Genomic DNA, 20,993 nt, shown 5'->3' with positions numbered 1-20,993 from the left:
TTATTAATTACTCAGTAATGTACTCTGTTTATTTGTTTTTCTTTCATGTCACAATGGGACGTTTTTATTGTGGTTTTTGTGTCTGAAAATAGTTACAGCCCAGGAAAGTGACATAGGCTACGTTTTTCCTTTGACCGCGTATGTGAAGCCGCGGGCGGAAAACAGGTACCTAATGAAATGTTTTTGTAACTTTATCTAATCAAATAATAACATGGGAGTAAATTTAATCATGAGTTCATAGGAACAAAAATTCTAAGAAACATTCCTAGTCCATGTTTGGTTACGAGTATTATAATATATTTTGTAGGCTTAAAGTGAATAGTTTATGAGCATCATGAATAAGCGTTATATTGATTGAGTGTTTCTGAAAAGTCAATTTTGACCGAACTACGAAATGAGATTTTCGATTTACTTTGCTAACCTATTTCCTCTCTATGTTACGAAACGAAGAAATTATTGGTGGTAAAAAGGGACGATACAGGTTACTTATACATCTTCTTTATATCGCAATAATATATGTATAAAAAAACCACTTGCCTCGTTGGTCGAGTGGCAAGTGCCGAGTGCGGCTGCCGAGAAAGAGCTTCTTTCCTTCTCGATGTGAGAAGAAATTTTTTTATTAGCAGTGGAGTAATCAGAGGCTGATCATGATAAAGTATCTCGGTGACGACAGACATGAATACATTTGTCACCTACCCTCCTCTACCCTTCCTGTAAGTGTCGTAAGGGTCGACTGAGACTGCACAAAGACCGGTCTGCAGTGTATGAGGTATAAGCCCGAATCTTTGAACTGCCATCTCCAGTTCACCTGCCACGCGTGAAAATTACGACAAACCCCTCTTTAGTCTAGGAGGCTCACCATCTAGCAGTAGACTCTCACGGGCTGTAGATGATGATGATGTTACAAAACGTATTTGATGGTAGGGATGGACAGCGACGTATATATTCAATACCTAAACTTCATCAGGTGTGTTACGAATCTCACGTGTGTTACGAGGTCCCCGGCGCGGGCAGCGGTCCATCCGCTGACGCTCTTGCCGAAAGGCTCAGGGCGTGTCTCGGGACGGACGAGCCTCGCGTGTCCAGGCCCATCAAGTGCCTAGACTTGCGCATATTGGGCCTGGACGACTCTGTGACGGCGGAGGAGATAGTGGCTGCGGCAGGTACCATCCGTGCAGACATTTCGGGGTTGCAAACGGTTGTTGTGAGCTGCCCCGTCTTAGCAGCCAAGAAAATAAAGGAGGGTCGAAGGCTCCTGGTGGGCTGGGTCTGGGCGCAGGTGAAACTGCTCGAGCCTCGGCCTATGAACTGTTACCGCTGCCACATGGGTGAGCACTAAGTGCACCTCAGAGGTGGACCGCAGTGACTGCTGCTTTCGCTGCGGTCAACCTGGTGACAAGGCCGGCTTGTGCTCGGCCCCGCTACACTGTCAAGCATGCGCGACAGTTGGTAAGCCAGCCAATCACCGGGTCGGGAGCAAAATCTGCTCCCCTCCTTCCAAAACCAGGGCATGGCTAGGCCCTCCGCCACCCCTGTCGTTCCCACCGCCGCCACTGCAGTAGCAACCGCTTCCCCTACTGCTGCTGTCGCCGCGGCCGCTACTAGCTGTAATGCCGCCGGGGAGATCGTGATGGATTGTCAATTGTGACTCCATTGCGCCTCCTCCAGGCGAACATCAATCACTGCGCTGCCGCTCAGGACCTCTTGCTCTAGAGCATGGCGCAGTGGTCGATTAATGTCGCCGTGGTGTCCGAGCCATATTTCGTTCCGCCCAGAGATCACTGGGTGACGGACTTGGATGGCTCGGTGACCATCATCTCGTCGGCCGTCGCCGGTACCCCGACTCTTGAGGGTGCTTAAAGAGGCCGGGGTTGTGTTGCAACACAGTTCGGAGAGATCGCTGTGGTGGGCGTGTATTTCTCTCCGAATCGAACCCTCACCGAGTTTCACAACTCCCTGAGGGAGTTGGTCGACGTCGTCGTCAGGTTCCGTTTCCTCAGTGTGCTCGTCCTCGGCGACTTCAATGCCAAGAATTTGGTTTGGGGTTCCCGGACTACCGACACGCGGGGTAGGATCGTGGAAGACTGGGCTCTAAAGATAGGCCTAGTCGTCCTGAACCGGGGTTCTGTCCCCACGTGTGTGCGGATGCAAGGAAAATCGGTGGTGGAAATTTCGTTCGCGAGCCCCGCTCTGTCACCGCGTGTCGTCGACTGGTGCGTCATGGAGGAGGTGGAGACATAATCTGACCACCGCTACATCCGGTTTAATGTCTCCGCCGAGTCCGCGGACCCAGCGGTCAGACAGGCCCCTTGTGGCCCGCGTTAGCCGCTGAGGCAGCTAGACCGGGAGCTATTCTTGGAATCGTACAGGCCTGGGTTATATACCCCCGGACAGGCCTGCCGACATTAATGAGGAAGCACGGTGGCTCCAAGACGCCATGTCTAGGATTTGTGACGTGGCGATGCCGCGGGTCCGTCCAGGACAGCGCAAGCGCCAGATGTACTGGTGGTCGCATGAGCTAGCTGCTCTGCGCAATGCGTGCGTTGCTGCGCGACGCCAGTACACTAGGCACCGCAGGCTACGTAACCGTCCTCCGTACGCGAAAGCTAGAGGCGGAGTTGTATGAGGGTTACAAGAAGAGTTGTAAGAGGGTTACGGAATCCGGCGTGCCAAAAACCAGGCCCGCCAGCAGATGATGGAGACACTGGACAGAGAACCGTGGGGACGCCCCTACCTAATCGTGCGTGACAAGCTCTCCACACTGGCTCCCCCGCTGACACAGAGTCTCTGGCCAGAGGTTGTAGAAGAGGTGGTCACCACCTTGTTCCCCTAATCACAGAGGGGCTACATCCCTCCGTGCATGACCCCGCCCCCTGCGGTGCCTGATGCGGGCCACCGCAATGACGACGACGAAACAGCACCAGAAGTGACCGAGGCAGAGCTGAGAGTGGCGGTGCGCCGGATGGGCGCCAAGAACCGCCCCGGGACCCGACGGATTACCTGGCAAGGCGTGGTTCCTGGCTTCGGAGACTCTCAGGCCTCGACTAATTGGTCTTTTCAGCGCATATTTGGAGAGGGGCCAGTTCCCGCGGTCATGGAAGGCTGGTAAACTGATCCTAGTGAAGAAGCCGGGGCGCCCTGCGGACTCTCCATTCGCGTACCGGCCCATCGTGCTACTCTCCACGAGGTGGGAAAATTATTCGAAAGAATCATTTCAAACCGCCTCGTCGCGCACCTGACAGGTACAGGGCCAGACCTCGCGGACAGCCAGTTCGGCTTCCGCAGAGGGCGCTCCACGGTGGTCGCCATCTGCAGTGTCCAGGGGTGAGGTCGTAGTGGCGGTATCTTTGGACATCGCCAACGCCTTCAACTCTCTGCCCTGGAGCTGCATTTTGGAGGCACTAGGGTATCATCGGGTACCTACCTACCTACGTCGTGTAGTCGAGGCTTATCTGACGGACAGATCCGTCATCTACCCCAATTACCGAGGTAAGTGGAACCGGCGAGAGATGTCGTGCGGTGTTCCACAGGGATCGGTCCTGGGACCGCTACTGTGGAACATAGGCTACGACTGGGTGCTGCCCACTGACCTCCCGACCGGCGTCAGCGTGGTTTGCTATGCTGACGATACGCTGGTGCTAACACGCGGGAGGTCGCACGAGGCGGCGGCCGATCTGATGATGAGAGTGATTGCGATAGTCGTTGAAAGGATCCGGCAGCTGGGACTCGAGGTGGCGCTTCATAAACCCGAGGCCATGTGTTTTTATGGCCGCAGGAACGCGCCACCTCCAGGTGACTTCCAGATGATGGCAGGAGAGGTTTCCATCGATATCGAGGTGACGATGACGTGACGTACTTGGGACTCGTTCTCGACAGGCGGTGGAAATTCGAGGAACATTTCCGACATTTGGCTCCCAAGTTGGAACGGACGAGGGCTGCTCTTAAGCGGCTTCTACCCAACTTCGGAGGACCAAACACCTCCTGCCGGAGGTTGTACGCGGGGATCGTGCGGTCCATGGCCCTGTATGAGGCCCCGGTGTGGGCGCCAAATCTGAGGCGACGACCAGCTCGCGCGCTGGTCTCATCCCAGAGGGTCATGGCCATTCGGATGATGCGTGGGTACCGCACCTACCTAACCTCCTTGCAAGATCATCACCGTGGGATCTGGAAGCGAAAGTGCTCGCCCACGTATATAGCTTACGTTCGGAGGCGCGTCGCCGGGGCGACACTCCACGGCGCGATCTCATGGCGGTGTTTCGATATTCTGACAAGTGACAGATGACAGAAGTCCCAACGAACAACAGTCGGGCAGAAAACCCGCCAGGCACGATCACCTCGCCTGGTCGGAGGATCCTCCTTTTCTTAGGGAATTTTACTCTCTGTTCCCTAAAGCGGAATGGAAGCAGCGACTGTTGCAACCGATGGCTGGGTGCACGAGGACACGGTGGAGCATACAGTAGCGGTGTGCCCTGCATGTGCTGAGCACCGCCGTGTCCTTAGGGATGTGATCGGCTACGGTAATCTCTCACGTCCAGCCCTGGTTCAGGCTATGGTGCGGAGCGAGAGGGAATGGGACGCCGCCTCCTCCTGCAAAGCAGTTATGCTAGCTAAGGAGGAGGCGGAGCGCGCGTGGGAATGATCCTCTACACGCCCCAGCCGCCGCAAAAGACACTCCGGGTGTCGGGGATCTCGTGATGGTCTCCGGCCACAGTAAGTGCGAGTCTGCGGACGACGAGCAAGGGTAGCTCGCCGCCCGATCAGAACCAGACCCGTGCATAAGGCGCGTCGCGTTCCGCGCGCGCCTTCAAGAGCCAGACCACCACAGATGGGGCCCATTAGGGCCGATGCCCGATCCGGAGCTGCGGACAACGCAAAAGGTTACCGAAGCTCCGGCTCAAAGCAGAAGTAGGAACGGGGTGGTTTTTAATCAGTAAGAGTCTGACTCTCCCTCCCGCCTCAACCACGGCGGGAGAAGCCATTGGATGATTTTAAACCTCAAAAAAAAAAAAATTGCTACAGCACGAAATTCTAAAATTCTAAACCAGGCAGTCTTCATTGTCTCATTACATAGATTTAAAAAGTTGTGAACAGCTTCTTGAAAGTTTTGAGAAGTCAAAGTAAGTACCTAGTATTGTTCTTAATATTATTTGATACTCGTATTGACAGTAAATGGTAGCCACCGCTATGTGATCACATTTCTTACACATAAAGTCCTTTACAAGGGTATCCACCCTATTATAAGACTTTATGGTACAGAGGATGAAATCACGCCTCTTCTTTCCAATTCGAGAAACATCAGGAATGTTTTGGTAAGACATAAATAATAATCTACCCAAAAAAGATCATCTAAAAATAACAATCCACACAATTAATTGTTTTGATGAACATTGTTTTCGAAACCGAATAATATTGGTCGCTTATCATATTACAATGATAGGCGAGACAATAACTTTGTTTACATCTTAACCAAAAATATATTTTCTCCAATTCGTATGATTTCGAAACTATGCTATTAATAAATGGTTACCATTTTCTTTTACACCCACATAAATACCACTCAGATAATTATTAAGAACATATTATGAAGTTGACATAATAAAAAAGAACAACCAATTAGGTTTATGACAACGATGACGTCATACATATACGTCGTTAGTATTGTTAAATAAAAAAAAAAACTTAATTGAAAATAATAAAGTATTTCAGTTAGTTGCGAGACGCTTGTGGCATCGTTTGTCGCACAATGCTGCTGCAATGACTTTGAGCCTTCAGAGTGGTTCAAAATTAGTAGGCACCTAGTCAAACATTTTGGAGATTATCTTACATGGAATTTAAAATTAGTATAATAACTTCAACTTATAATTATTTCAACTTATAAGTTTTGTATCCAGTATACATTTGCGAATAAATTCATCCCCAATTACATGAATTTAACCATAAGATAACCTTTACTCATATAGTTTCTCTATTCATAATCTCTGCTTACTCCCTTAAATATTAAAAAGCGTGACGTAAGGATGCTGATAAAGTACTTGGTTAATTAGTTTGGAAAGTTTGCAAAGGAAAGGCAACAAAAATTCCTTTGATCTAGTCGACACCCACTTGTAGCTCTCACACTTAGTGGCGCTTGCTGAGTGCGATATCCAGGTAAATTAGATTTATAGTTTTAAAACCTAAACACATCAATGTTAGTTGGCATATAACGTTAGAGGATATATTTTTAGATCGAATGCTGTTACTAGAGCCAGACCATCACAGATGGGGCCCAGTAGGCCCGATCCGGAGCTTCGGACAGCGTAACTGGTTACCGGCTTATGATAAACGGGGTAGTTTTTAATCACTAAGAGACTGACACTCCCTCTCATCTCACCTAAGGCGAGAGAGGTAATTGAATGATTTTCCCCCCTCAAAAAAAAGCTGTTACTAGGAATTTAAAAATATTGGAGATAATCTAATTGACCTGACCTGGTAGACCTGACCTGGATATTTTGAAAATAGAAAAAAATCCCATTACTAGCCTGACCTAGATCACCTGGGGACCTCGGATCGTATGTATTTTTTATAATTGAGTAAAAGAAACTATCAGTTTTTTCCAATATTGTATGACGTAAAACTCCCCGTGTCCTTCAGTTCTCGGAAAATAAAGTGTATAATCTAATTTGTTCACGGCTCAGTGCCTGGACCTGGACAGCAATATGGGTGAAAAATTCTAGTGCATTTTCAATATATCTGAAAGTACGCACTACCTTTGCCACGACCTAGTTTCTAGATTATTACTTTAGTGGTGTTACCTGACGAGTTATATGTGTCACAGGATATTTTGTAAATACAAAAATCCTTTTTATTGGACACTCAATTTACGATCAACTTATCGACTACTGCTTAAAACTTTTGGACGTTACCATTATGAACCGAAAAATTGGCCAACTCTGATTAATATAAAATTTCAAGTACGTAATAGTTAGACAAAGTTCATAATTTTGGATATCAAACATGTTAGGCAGCAAAATTTTTAAGTTGTATAGTTTAATGCTAAAAGCTCATCAGGTCCTAAGTTTTTTAAAACAATCGATTATAATATCAATGTAAATAGGTATCGTTTTTGTAATTAGTATAACCTTCATAGAACGTACCGCTCAAAACATAACCTCACTTTCGTAATAAAAACAAAACATTTGATATGTTTTTGAATATAAAATAAAATAGAAATGGCAATACGACTTTTTAGGGCACAGTTCCAAGTTGTTTTTATTACAATTATCAAGTAAAGAAATAAAGAAAATCTTTATTCGCAGAAGTTTTAGTATTGAATTGACGTTGACATATTGTTTTGATAGCGTCGGCAGTTCAAAAACATATTATTTTTAAACAAAACTAAAACATTCGATGTTATTTCGTTTACATTTTTAAAGTTGACGTTTAATTAGAAACAACAATAAAGGCCGAAGAACCAAATAATATCACCATTAATCAAATTATCACACCACAAGGGTTTGTTTGTAAGTTATTGACAGTCAAAATTTTGCATTCAATTTAACTTAAATCACCAAACTCCTACCAAAATTTTAAAAACCTATTATAAATTTAAAATCACCAGAAAAAAAAAATAGGAACCCACCTGCACCTCCTCTGAGCACGAACCCCAACGCCACCAAATTATTCTGACGCGTAAAGCAATGGGATCCGGTACCACCTCTAATTCCAACAGAAGCGAGATAAGCCGTAGCTTCGATAATCGATTCCCAGAATCGACTCATGACTTTGACTTGAACCGAGTTGCAAACTACATGAAGTATGAGTGCAACAAGTTATCGCGTCCGCGGAAGTTTTCGAAATGCTGATGGTTTATTTGAGCCGCTTAGGGTGCCGTGCGCCTGCGCCTTGCCGCCGGGCGCAGGGGTCTCTCCCGTCCGCCTTTGTCAACGCTCACGGTCACCGGTCCGATTTATCCAGACATAACATCTAACCGGTGTAGGTTTTTATTTAATTTTTTTTGCCCTTTAATTGATAGGACATATAAAGGTCGTCTAAATGACAACTATTTTTGTCGACAATGATAATGACAAAAAATGTCTTAAATCTTTAAGGAATACAAAAAAAAATTGGGGCAATATTTTTGAAGTTCAGGTAAAAAACATTTATATTTTTTTAATTAAAAAAAATATCTCTGATAAATCTGACATCTTTATTGCTGTTACGTAACGGTCCACTTGAAGTCCTTGGTTCGATTTCAGGGATGAATATTCAATTTGAAATTTGATTAGTGTCAGGTGTATCATAATATTATGGCTAATATATCCACAGCTACAGTGGCAATACACACATTAAGAACATGACTGTAGTATGGTAATGGGCTGCATGGATACGTGATAAGAGCATAGTAATGACCTACTTAACTACTTTCGATTCTCTTCATTTAAAAAATAAGAAAATTACATGAATCTGTGTACATAAGATTGTATACTACCTCACGCTTTTCCAAGAATCGCGACCCTGATTTATGATGTAATGTTCGGAAAACAAAAAATAACAAACTTTGCCAAATAAAAAGTTGCGTCCGTTCGAAATTAATGTACTCCCAAAAAACATACTGACGTAAGGATTAACATCATCTTTTAGCAAAAATAGTTTCAAGTTCTGTAAAAAGCAATCTCAGCTAAACTTTTAAGACTCAGTAGCTTACAAGAAATTAATTTACACGAAGTTTCGCTGCGACTAGGTAAATCTCCAGTTTTTGCACTATTTCCTCTTTTTGCCAAGGATTTAAATATTCAGGTTACCGTTAATAAATTGCAGATCTCCTTTGGACTTTAAAATCTACGTCCCTCAAGGCTTGGGCTTATACGCAGCGCCCGTTACTCATTGACATTCATTAGGAGTCAATTTAATACCTGAAGCTTAGTTAGGATCTTCATCAAGAAGGTTATTCTCAACAGAAAATAAGTTTAACGTTGTTGCATGGTAACGTTATAATTATGTTTAATACTATTATTTCCTCACTTTGCTTGTGATTCTTGCGCACGAATCTTGCGATTTTGGAGCTAAAAAAACAGTAGTACTGTGTTTTTACACCGTTTTTGGTAAAATTTCCTCGTCTTAAGGTAAGCCTCCACAGACCCGCATCGTACGCATCGCACGCACTGTCCGCATTCCATATTAAGTCATCAGTACGCATCGTATGTAGATATTGCTGATGATGCGGATCAGTGGACGCAATTGTATGAGTTTCTATACAACAAACTAAAATTCGTTGCGTGCGGTGCGTGCGGTGCGTACGATGCGGGCTTGTGGACGCGTACCTTTAAATACCATTATTGTAAAGCTATTAATACTATACATATTGTTCAAATAACATCTGTCAGACGTGCCTACCATCGGGAACAAAAGGTGCACCTTTGCGTGCATACTTTTGCACAATTATGATTCCAATGTCAGTGCAATTTGTAAAACCCGTTAGGGTGCTAGCGGTTTTAATTCCGTGGACTATATAATTTGCAGACATGTGCGCCTAATTTTGTAGGTATATATATTGTAGGACTGTGTTGCGAATTAGAGAATATTGTTATGTATTGTATGTGCATTTTTTTGTGTTTATTTTTCTTAGTTGAGTCAATAAAATACCGTATGAATCTGTATTTATTTACTTCTTCTGTATTATAACTCTCGTGAAATTTATTATTATTAAACCAACGATTGGCTACGCTACGATGCTTGTCACGCAATGCTGCTAATGATTATGGACCAATAGTGTAGCTTGAAACTAGTCAAGTTACCTCGTATGGCAGTTACCATTTATTTGAAATGACTCTTGTTTGGGTAAATCTGTTTACTGAATTAGGGTTATTAAAATAAATTAATACATGGATCAAGTACTTACCTCCCCCGTAGTTGTTAATGAAGTGTAGTATGTTAGTGTTGTTCCTAGCTGCTGCCTGGTGTGCCGCGGTGCGACCGCGACCGTCCCTGACTGCCAGCCGCGATGGCTCGCTCAGGTACAGACGCATAAAGTCCTCCACATTGCCACTCTCTGCTGCCTGTACACAAAGAAAAACAATAAATTGAGTATTGTTGTAATACGTGGTACGGTACGTCTTTCTGATAGAGCAATAAAAACAAAGCTTTTACTTTTTCACATACATACATACATATCGTCACGCCTTTAATCCCCGAAAGTTTAGGCAGAGGTGCACATTATGGCACGTAATGCCACTAAACAATTTACACCCACTTTTCACAATTTTTGTTGTAAATCCGAAAAAGTCAGCAATACTTTGCACAACCCGGGAATCGAACCCAAAACCCCTTGACGGCAGTCGCACTTGAACCACTATAACGAGGCAGTCATTACTTATTACTTATTTTACTTTTTCTATTTCATGATTTCTCATACTCGAACAATTTTAGTACGTATGTTCTATTTCTTTACAATCATACAGACATCTCATTTTTGTTTTTTTTTTTTAAGGTATATAATATAGACCTATATTTTTACAAGGGCCTCCGGCTAAATAATAATAGATAGGTATAATAAGTTGAAGATTTTTTTAAAGTCTACATAAAATCCGGTTCTTTCTTCGTCTTACGTTTTTGAGGTCGTACATAATAGGTCTGGACCAGTTTTGGTTCAGGTGTAGCATTGATTGAGAGGAGCTTTTGTGAATGGTATCGTTACCCTTGAGCCGTTGTGATTTAAACCCAATCTTATAATCTAAAGGTCTCTTTTACATCAGACGTAACTCTTTTTGCATTTCTAAAGATCAGGTTGGAGTTATTATGTTAAGTTACGTATGTTTTGGTAAGATTTATATTATTCTGCAAGAACTCCAACGGCTATTCACCAGACATAGCACGTGACTCCAGTTCCTACTGAATAACTTTCGAAAAATAAAAAAAATCAACTCACATAGGCCCGATTTTTCAATCAACAGATACATTTTATTCATTAAATAAAATTGAGGTAAAGACAAATTTCGTATGAAATAATTGTCAAAAATTCTAAATTATTTTGCCGATAAAGTTATCTGGCGTTGCAAAAATAATCCCTTAGTAATAATATTTTTCTCGACCATTGGACTGACAAATAAAAATCAAACACATTAATATTAATATTAATTTACTTGAATTTCTAAACATCAATCTAATAACATTTAATGGTTACTTAACTCAGTTCTTAGTAATTATTTTCGGGCCAAAATTGTTACTAAGAATTACTTTAAGTAATCTTAAAATGTTTCTAAGTACGGCAGTACACTTCGCTTTTGATTTTACCAAACCTGAATTTTACTTGTAACTAAAATTAACACATTTTGTGGTAGCTCTAATAAAGGAACTGTTACTTAGAAATCCAGTTCCTTATGTTGTCTAGAATGTATATTAAAAATAATTGTTATAATCACATTTGAACTTCTCTTCTAGCTAATCGTTCACATATTTTATACAACATATTTCGTATAAAAAATCGTCATTTTATTCGTCAGTTCGAATAACAATATCTTAATCAGATATCATGTAATAGACTCTAAGTAATATTATACCTTAAATGCACGCACACACACAAACTATTAATATAAATCACACAAAATATATCAAAATCACAGAGCCTGCAAAATAACACTTCAACCGGCCCATAATAAATGTAAGAATAACACCTCGTAAAACAGTCATTACGACCACTAAAACGAGGTTCATAGATACATTCAGTATTAATTTTAAGGTATTCTTAACTGTTCAGCGGTGAACAGTTTTCAAAAATATAAATTGTATACCCTATTGGATGATACAATTTTTAAAGATCAGAGTATGGAGGCTACAGATTGCGTGATGTCTGAGCTCGCTCGCCCGAGGGTCATGAAACGCGTGTAACGAAACCATAGCGCGATCTAACTCGATCCCAACACCATCTAGTTATAAAAAAGGAAACTCTACTCAGTCTCCCCTTTATTTATTTTAAGGGCTCGCCAGCGCCATTAGGGCGCGGCGGCAAGGTTTGGAACTAAATGTGACCTAAGTTTATGGTAATGTACGCTATGCTTTAAACGTTTGAACAAGTAATATAAGTTGTTTTTACGATCATTTCTAATTGTTATAAGTCAGAGTAACCCTTTAAGAAACAGTGTTTCTAATCTAGTCTAGACTTCTAGACTAATAAATAAAGTTGAAGTGTCAGTTTGTAATATTAAAATTTTTACTACATGCATATGAATATCTCTAGAATGACTGGACTGATTTTGATGGGAATTTAATTGGCAGGTTGCCGATGTACTAAGGAGTAACTGAGAATAAATCTATTTCAAAAAAATATCTTACAAAATATCAAAACCCCAAATACTGTTAGACGTAACTATTCTATTCAATTCAACAGCTACTACACAACTAGTGACTAATCAATAACAAATGAAAATGATATATTTTAAACTTATTTTTAAGCTAATTAATCCTAAGCTTGCAAAAGTATTAGGAAATTATGTATAACTAAATCTTTGTCACGATATTAAGTCAGTGACAATTAAACTGTTTTAAATGAGTCCTTTTTAAAGGGATTTTCCCAAAAACATTGAAATAGTAATGATTTAGGAAAATTTGTCTTTTTTTACATTTTATCACATTAAAAGATTTTATGGCATTAAAATCTTCGTCAAGTTATTTAATGTTTTAGAGTAAACATAACACACTTTTCCAATATTCTTAAGGAGATTATGGAATTTACCTTTAATATAGTTTTTAAGACTACCGAAAATTTATATATTCAGAACGAATTTTCTCTGAAAATCTAAAGCTAAGTCTTATATTTGTATTACGCTTAATAGGTTTAGAAGAGTGGTACAAAATTTTAACTTGAAGTCAACAATTATATTTACAGCAATAGGGATGATGATGGGGTATGAAAATTAAATAATTAAATCTGTTTATTCCGTCAGATAGGTAATGAAAACATATTAGACACGGTATTACTAAAAATCACGGTTTACTCGTGTAAATTAATGAAGAAAAGCTAATTAATTTACATAAGTAAACCGTGTTTTTAGTTAATGTAGTATGTCTCACGACAGTTATTTTAGGAGTTAGGAGTGAGAGCAAATACGTCATTTCTATGTATAAAATGTGTGTGAGAAGTGACGTCACGCAATATTTCAAATCGAAATATCTAAGAATGTATTTATTACCATAATCTTCACTGTTGGAAGAAAGGATAGAGATCCTAATTCTCCTACTCCTTCTAAAGGTTCAGGATTATCAGAAAGCGTCGCTCCTAAATATGTGCCTAATAATAATTTGTTTCTACGACACCCACATGAAGAGAAAAGTTGGTGAAAAATGCCCTGCCTTTTCCTGGCGCAATATTATTCAAATTAAGGTCAAGGTCAAAGGTTTGACCTTGTTCAGTATACGTGATACAATAACAAAACATAAGATCAAAATAATGCCTACCGTTCACGGTTGGCTAGAGTCCAATGAAGCATATTTCCAGTGGTCGTTCAATATTCCAAGATATATGATATTATTGAACACCAAATATAACGTAAAAACGCCTTTTATTCCGTGAAGGTATAGGCAGAAGAGCTCATAATAAATGTAACAACTAATCATGAGCAGGAGCAGTTAAAATACCTATATTACAAGATTTGGGCTTTTTTGCCATATACTGGATACGATTCCAGACTCCGTTCTGTAATTAAAAAATATTTGGGAAACTGAATAACCCAATAAAGGTGTTTCAAGTATCCATGATAGGCGGCGGCGATTGCTTACCATCAGATGATCCGTCTGCTCGTTTATCGGCTTATTCGATACAAAAAAACCGACGAATTGCACTTGGTGCTTAGCGGTCAAATGTGCTATCAATCAACCGAGATATTGAAAATTATATATGATGGAAATCTGATTACCTTTTTGTTTGATCAAACATGAATCTTTTAAACTGAAAAACTGAACAGAAGACTGATTGTGAGATATTTTTATACTGATTATAACCATTCTTATCGAATGGATGCAAAAATATGAAAATATCCAGTAAGTGGTTTATGGTAACCCTAACTACCTTCCTACCTACTTACATACTAATGGAAGACAATTTGACTGACAGAGAGCAGGCAGCCGGTAGTCACGATACTCATGAACGAAACGATAGCGCGATCTAACTCGATCCCAACACCATCTAGTTGTAACATCGACAACTTTGCTCCCCTCGGTCGATAGCATTACAGCGACAACCGGTTTTACGAAACTTTTTGGTACTAAAAGTCGACTGATAGAACCAGAAAGTCATATATTTCGCTACCTATTTAAAATAAATATTAACCGCCGTATGTACTCAAAGTCATTTAATGGTTAGTCAACCCAGTCCTTACCAATGGTTTCTGGAACAAAACGTTGCTTAGTTTAGTAATCATTATAATATAAGTATCTTTGAGTGGTTCTCTGATGTTAGTTAGTCGGATTTATGTAATACATAGTTTAAAACGTACTTAAGCAACAACTATGAAAAGTTTTACGATCCACGTTTTCTTCAATAAATCTTAGTGTAATAGAAGACGACCCAGTTTGAGTTCTGCGTAAATGTTCTAAAAGATAAGCCGTATATATTAATTGGCAATGATCCTACAAGAACTGATTAATACGAGAGTTTTCGTACCGTGCATAAGCAGGAGTCAATTATCACTGTAGCTACTTCTTTAGGGTAACTAAGGCAGTTGTCCCACCAACGGCGAGTGAACGACTAACTATCGGCTATTTTCTCGCTCAAGAAACGTACAATAGATATACTTTCCGTGTAAACAAAAGAGATGCATATACAAATAGTTGATCGCTGACTGTTCACACTGCCGGCGAGTGCTCGCTTCACTAGTTTGTCAAGTTGACAAGAGCTATGAAAGATAACACTCGCTCGGCGACACTCGCCAAGCGATTAAAACAAACGCCGAGCGAGCAACCAGTGGTCATTTCTCTACAGTGCGTATCGTAGTGCGAGTAATCGCCCGCCTCACTCGCACACTCGCTTATAGCCGAGCTACACAAATATCAGAACTACACACTCGCTCGCCACGTCTCGCTTACGATCCACTCGTTTTTTTCAATAAACCTTAGTGTGATAGAAGACGACCCAGTTTAGCTTCTGCGTAAATGTTCTAAAAGATAAGCCGTATATATTAATTGGCAATGATCCTACAAGAACTGATTAATACGAGAGTTTTCGTACCGTGCATAAGCAGGAGTCAAGAGTCAGTAGCTACTTCTTTAGAGTAACTAATGTAATAGATATGCGAGGAGTGGGCACACACAGATCTAAATAGCTTTTCCAATAAAGTGAGGTCTCCTTGCTGGTTTATTCAGCAGATCAGACTATAATTGACACCTTCACTTACTGACGAGTCTTAGGAAAACAGGAAAACATTCTTGTCAATTTTCAAATATAAATTAATTTGAATCTGATGCACAAACACGAGTGGCCAGTAGTTCGTACAAATGATTAATTCTACGACAAAGACCAATAAGCCGAATTACAAAAAAAAAAAAAACTTATAAAAGTCAATGTAAACATAAAATTGTTTACAATGTAAATAATAATTATTCCTAAATATCACGCTATGTTACATCACAAATTATAGATAAGCGCCTCTGTGTAGTAATATTATCTTTTCATCATTAGATATAACTGTTCCGTTAAGAACAGTTTTCAAAAATAATGGTTAGTGCTGCATGGTAGCAATGGTAGGTACTTGGAGCAATCCAAGTGCCGGCTAGTCACGATACTCATGAACGAAACGATAGCGCGATCTAACTCGATCCCAACACCATCTAGTTGTAACATCGACAACTTTGCTCCCCTCGGTCGATAGCATTACAGCGACAACCGGTTTCCCGAAACTTTTTGGTGTTAAAAGTCGACTGGTGAAACCAGAATATCATATATTATTGATACCTAATTTAAATGTGTTGAATACACGTCAGATTTATGTAATAGTTTAATTCTTTGGCAACAGTTGTAATAAGTTTTATGATCCACGTTACGTTTCTTCAATAAACTTTAGTGTAATAAAAAACCACCCTGTTTTGGTTTTGCCTAAATTTTTGGACCTAAAAGAAAAGCTGTAAAGATTTATAGTCCATAATCCTACGAGGACTGATTGATATAATGGTTACCCTATCATGCATAGGCACTAGGTAGGCGTCAGATATCACATTAAATTATAGGTATGCGCATCTGAGTGACAATATAATCTTTTCATAATTGGATATAACTGTTCCGTTAAGAACAGTTTTCAAAAATATTGGTTAGTGCTGCATGGTAGCAATGGTAGGTACTTGCAGCAATCGAAGTGCTGGCTAGTCACAATACTCATGAACGAAACGATAGCGCGATCTAACTCGATCCCAACACCATCTAGTCGTAACATCGACAACTTTGCTCCCCTCGGTCGATGTCATTACAGCGACAACCGGTTTTACGAAATTCTTTGGAAAGAAAATATAACTTAACATCACATACAGCAGCTATTCCGGCGCTGGACGTGCGGTATAATTTAGAAAGAGAAGTAAATGTGGGTCACAGACACAGAGACAATTATAGACTTCAAATGTTAATCTCAATATCACTCAGTCTCTTCTGCCGCGTCAGATTTGTGTGTGGCGGGACGAACTCCGACGCGATCTCTTGACGGAATGGCAGCAACGACGCCTGGACTAATACGAGGGTTAGGCTCGCTGTCATTACAACGGTAAGTCCCCTCTTTGAGTCATCCTCACCTACCGTCTGACGTAGGCACTTACCGGACATGGGAGCTTCGGTAGGTTCCTGTTTATGGGCGGGAGGAAACGCCCTGGTATTATCACTGCGAGGAGCGCCCGGAGGACACAGTAGAGCATACGGTGGCGGGGTGTCCTGTATGGGCTGATCACCGCCGTGTCTTCAGGGATGTGGTCGGCGACGGTAACCACTGGCGTACGGCATTGGTTCAAGCCATGATGCGGAGCGAGGGGGACTAGGATGCCATTTCCTCCTTCTGCGCAGCAGTCATGCTAGCTAAGGAGGAGGCGGGGCGCGCGAGGGAGCGAACCTCCTCACGCCCCAGCCGCCATCGCGAGAGACACTCCGGGCGTCCGGGATCGCACGACGGGCAAGGGTAGCTCGCCGCCCGATCAGAACTAGACGGTGAGTGCAGCGCGTCGCGTTCCGTGTTTTTTTACATTTAATGGGTCGACGTTTGACCGCTATCTCACCTGATGGTAAGTGATGATGCGGCCTACGGTGGAGCACGTCTGCCCATAAGCAACCTATTCACTCGGGCCTTGAAGACACCCAGGTTATACCCATCAGGAAACACAGACTCCGGCAAGGAGTTCCACTCCCTAGCAGTTCGCACAAGAAAGCTTGAAGCGAAGCGCTTCGTGCGAGTGGGTGGGATATCTACCATGAAGCGGTGACGCCTCGCCGATTGTCTTGTGGTTCGATGATGAAAAGGACTAGGGGAATCAAGTTGTGCAATTCCCCCGCACACTCTCCGAAATGTATCCGGTAAAAAACGGAAAGGCTTGCGACCTTGCGCCTGTGTTCAAGGCTTTGAAGCCGGGCCTCCACAAGCGCATCATCGTTGATGAGCTTCTTGGCACGCCTTTCAATGTGTTCGAGCGCATCTAGCTGGCATTTAGCCGAGCCGTCCCAAAGGTGAGAACAGTACTCCATACATGACCGAACCTGCGCTTGGTACAGGCTCAGCAGTTGTTTCGGTGTGAAGTACCGTCTCACCTTCGAGAGGATACCCAACTTCCTACCAGCCAGATGCGCCTTCGACTCTATATAAGAGCCGAAGTTTAGCGTTGGCGATAGAGTTACGCCCAGAAGCTCTAGATGATCCGATATTGGAACGGATACATTTCGGAAAGTAGGAGCCAGCGGAAATTGACTCCGTTTGGCAGAGAATAGACACGCCTGGGTTTTGGTAGCGTTGAACTTGACCAAGTTGGCGTCACCCCAATCGGAGACCGCCTTCAAGGACGAGCTCAACCGTTCGACCATGGATTCTCTTAGAGACTGGATCTGTGTTCCGCTAGTCCGCGCATTGGACACATACCTTTCAACAACGGTGCTGTCATATGCATACCCAAAGATACCGGGCTTAAGCAGGTCGTTGATGTGCAGCAAAAAGAGCGTTGCTGAAAGTACTGACCCCTGAGGGACTCCGGCGTTGATACCAAATTGGTCAGACGAGCAGCCATCGATGACTACTCGAATTGACCGATCCCTCAGGAAGTCTGCAATCCATCTGCACAGATCAGCGGGAAGTCCATATGCAGGAAGCTTGCTGATAAGGCTGTCGTGCCAAACCCTGTCAAAGGCCTTCGATATATCGAGTGAGACCGCTATTGCCTCCCCGTGCTTCTCTATGGCCTCGCTCCAGATGTGAGTGGCATACGCAAGAAGGTCCCCAGTGGATCGGTTGCGGCGAAACCCATACTGCTGATCGCTGAGGAGGTCGTTACCTTCAAGGTATGCCAGGAGCCTGTTGTTAAGTACACGTTCCATACTCTTACAGAGTATGGACGTGACTGAGATTGGTCGGTAATTGTTAGGGTTGGCCCAACTACCTTTTTTGGGCACAGGCTGCACGTTGGCCAGCTTCCATGCAACCGGCACTTGACCAGTCTCCAAGGAAAGTCGAAACAGGCGTGTCAGGATTGGAGACAACTCAGGCGCACAGGTTTTTAAAACCACGGCCGGGATTCCGTCGGGGCCACTGGCCTTGTTCACGTCGAGATTACGCAACGTCTTATACACCTCCTTCTGTCGATGGGATGCGAATTTTCGACATTTTCGTCTCGCATACGTTATTTAGAGAAGGAGGTATAGCGCCACCAGTATCAAGACGTGAAGATTCCGCAAATAGAGAAGCAAACAGGTTTGCCTTCTCTACCGCGGTGTGTGCCAGCGTCCCGTTAGGCCCCAGGAGAGGTGGGAGTGAAGGGCGGCAGAAGTTCGATTCAACCGCCTTGGCCAGGGACCAGAATGCTTTACTACCCGCTGGGTAAGAAGTCAGTTTGTTCCCTATTCGGCCGTGTACCTCCAAGAGCCATTAGACCGCCACAGATGAGGCCCATTAGAGCTGATGCTCGATCCGGAGGTGCGGACTACCCATCGGGTTTATCGGGGCTCCGACTCGAAAAGCCGGAGTAGGAATGGGGTGGGTTTTAGTTAGTAAGAGTCTGACACTACTTTTCGTCTTGCCCTGGCAAGAGAAGTCATTGGATGATTTCCCCCCACCACACACACACACACACACACAACTTCACGCCTTTTATCCCCGAAGGGGTAGGCAGAGGTGCACATTACGGCACGTACTCTATACGATGTACACCCACTTTTCACCATTTGTGTTATAAGTCCCATGTAATAGGGGGTGAGCCTATTGCCATATACCGGGCACGTTTCCAGACTCCGTGCTACTAACGAGAAATTTTTCAAAAATGCGTAAAATGCCCAGTAATACTTTGCCCGACCCGGAAATCGAACCCGAGACCCCTTGTTCGGCAGTCGCACTTGCGACAACTCGACCAACGAGGCAGTCACCCCACCCCTTAAAATAAAATAAAAAAAAGCCCTGTCTCTTCCTACACAGGTCATATTATCATCACAGTTACTTGTTAACATTTTTTAATCGAAATTGTGTAGTTGGCACTACACCACCTATATTTACCTGGTCTGATTGTGTCCACCTTAGCTGGTGTTGCAGCATTTTAGGGGTCTATAATCGATTTTCAAAGTTACCCTAGGTACCTAGATATAACATTTTGTAAGTTATACAAAGAATTGTTTCGTCGGAATTCACGACACATTGAGCATTAGTAGTCAATTGCCCAGTCACTAAACCAACTTTACGGTTGACAAACGAAAGTACTGTCAAATAAACACTACTCTTTCATTGTTTTATTTAATGCCTAACAATTTCATGGTTATGTAGATAGACCTATTAGATTGTCCTAGATCCATAAATTCCTCTGCATTTTCGAGCACAAAAGAATCCAGATCAGAAGCAATGGCCACGTGCTGGCTACACGTGCCTAGACATCTTTTTATTGCAGCTGTTGGCAAAATTTGAATATCATGACTAACACGGCTTTGTGTAATATCAACCTTTTATATTTGGAACCATCATAACGATTACTTTAAGAACAATAGCCAAATTATATCTGAAATGTTGACCATCAAAGTGTTTAAAATTGTAAGCCATTATTTAAATGAAGATGTAACCAATCTTCTCGTGCTATGACAGTGGGAATGTTTTGTTTGACCGCTCTGTACCCTTTATGTGCTGGTTAAAAATGAGCACTCAGTTTTTCACAAGGTCACCTTTTTATTGAGGAGCGAAAATCTTTCAGTTACTTTCCCAGTCTTGAGCGAGTATACACTTACCCAGGTGCAGGGTGCACAGCCTGCGTGGACTAAATATTTCCCCCACACTCATGGGAACTGTATGAAGACAGAAAAATGTATAACATACAAACCAGAGGACGAGAGGGTAGGCGAGCTTCGCTCGCCCGTGGGGAGGTGCTGGACTCGTGCGGTAAGTCCCACACACGGGCCCTAAGCCGGAAGGGATCGAACTCAGAGTCCGACTCCTCATCTGGCGCGAGCGTGATCTTAAGGCGCCAGACAAGGACAACTTTTAAACGTCCCAGGACGGAGAAAGGTTGGGGACTGTCCTCGTCCTACGCGCAGGAGGCCCCGGCCCCCCTAAAATCCCTACGGCTGCGCGAGGTAGAGGCAGGGGAAGGGCAAAAGGCTGACAGCCACTGCCCGGTCCAAGCCGGCTGAGCATCCGGTCGTCACCCTGAAAAGTGCATCTCACTCGGACTCCTCCATGTTGGAGGTTTCGGACGGGGAAGGTTCAAAAGGCGAGCGCTTTACTAAGACGCTTCGCCAAGCCGTTAGGGAGGGGCTTCAGCTGGTAGCGGGGAAGAAAATCCAGTATGCAAGAGCTGCTCAGCTGAAGTTGGTGGAG

General features: G+C 43.0%; 1 protein-coding gene across 9 annotated transcripts in view; it reads right to left on the bottom strand.

Moving 5' to 3' along the window:
• Positions 1 to 20,993, bottom strand: part of LOC118267897 (transient receptor potential cation channel subfamily A member 1) — a 186,039-nt gene that overhangs the window by 33,347 nt on the left and 131,699 nt on the right. For all 9 annotated transcript variants that reach the window (XM_035582162.2, XM_035582178.2, XM_050703947.1 and 6 more), the window contains one exon: positions 9,878 to 10,034. In XM_035582162.2, coding sequence (XP_035438055.2) covers positions 9,878 to 10,034 — 157 coding nt within the window. The remainder of the gene's footprint in view (positions 1 to 9,877; positions 10,035 to 20,993) is intronic.

The sequence above is a fragment of the Spodoptera frugiperda genome, chromosome 25 (assembly GCF_023101765.2).
Source record: "Spodoptera frugiperda isolate SF20-4 chromosome 25, AGI-APGP_CSIRO_Sfru_2.0, whole genome shotgun sequence".
Classification (NCBI taxonomy): Eukaryota; Metazoa; Arthropoda; class Insecta; order Lepidoptera; family Noctuidae; genus Spodoptera; species Spodoptera frugiperda.
The sequence above is the reverse complement of the archived record's forward strand: the minus strand, read 5'-3'. Positions and strand labels throughout refer to the sequence as shown.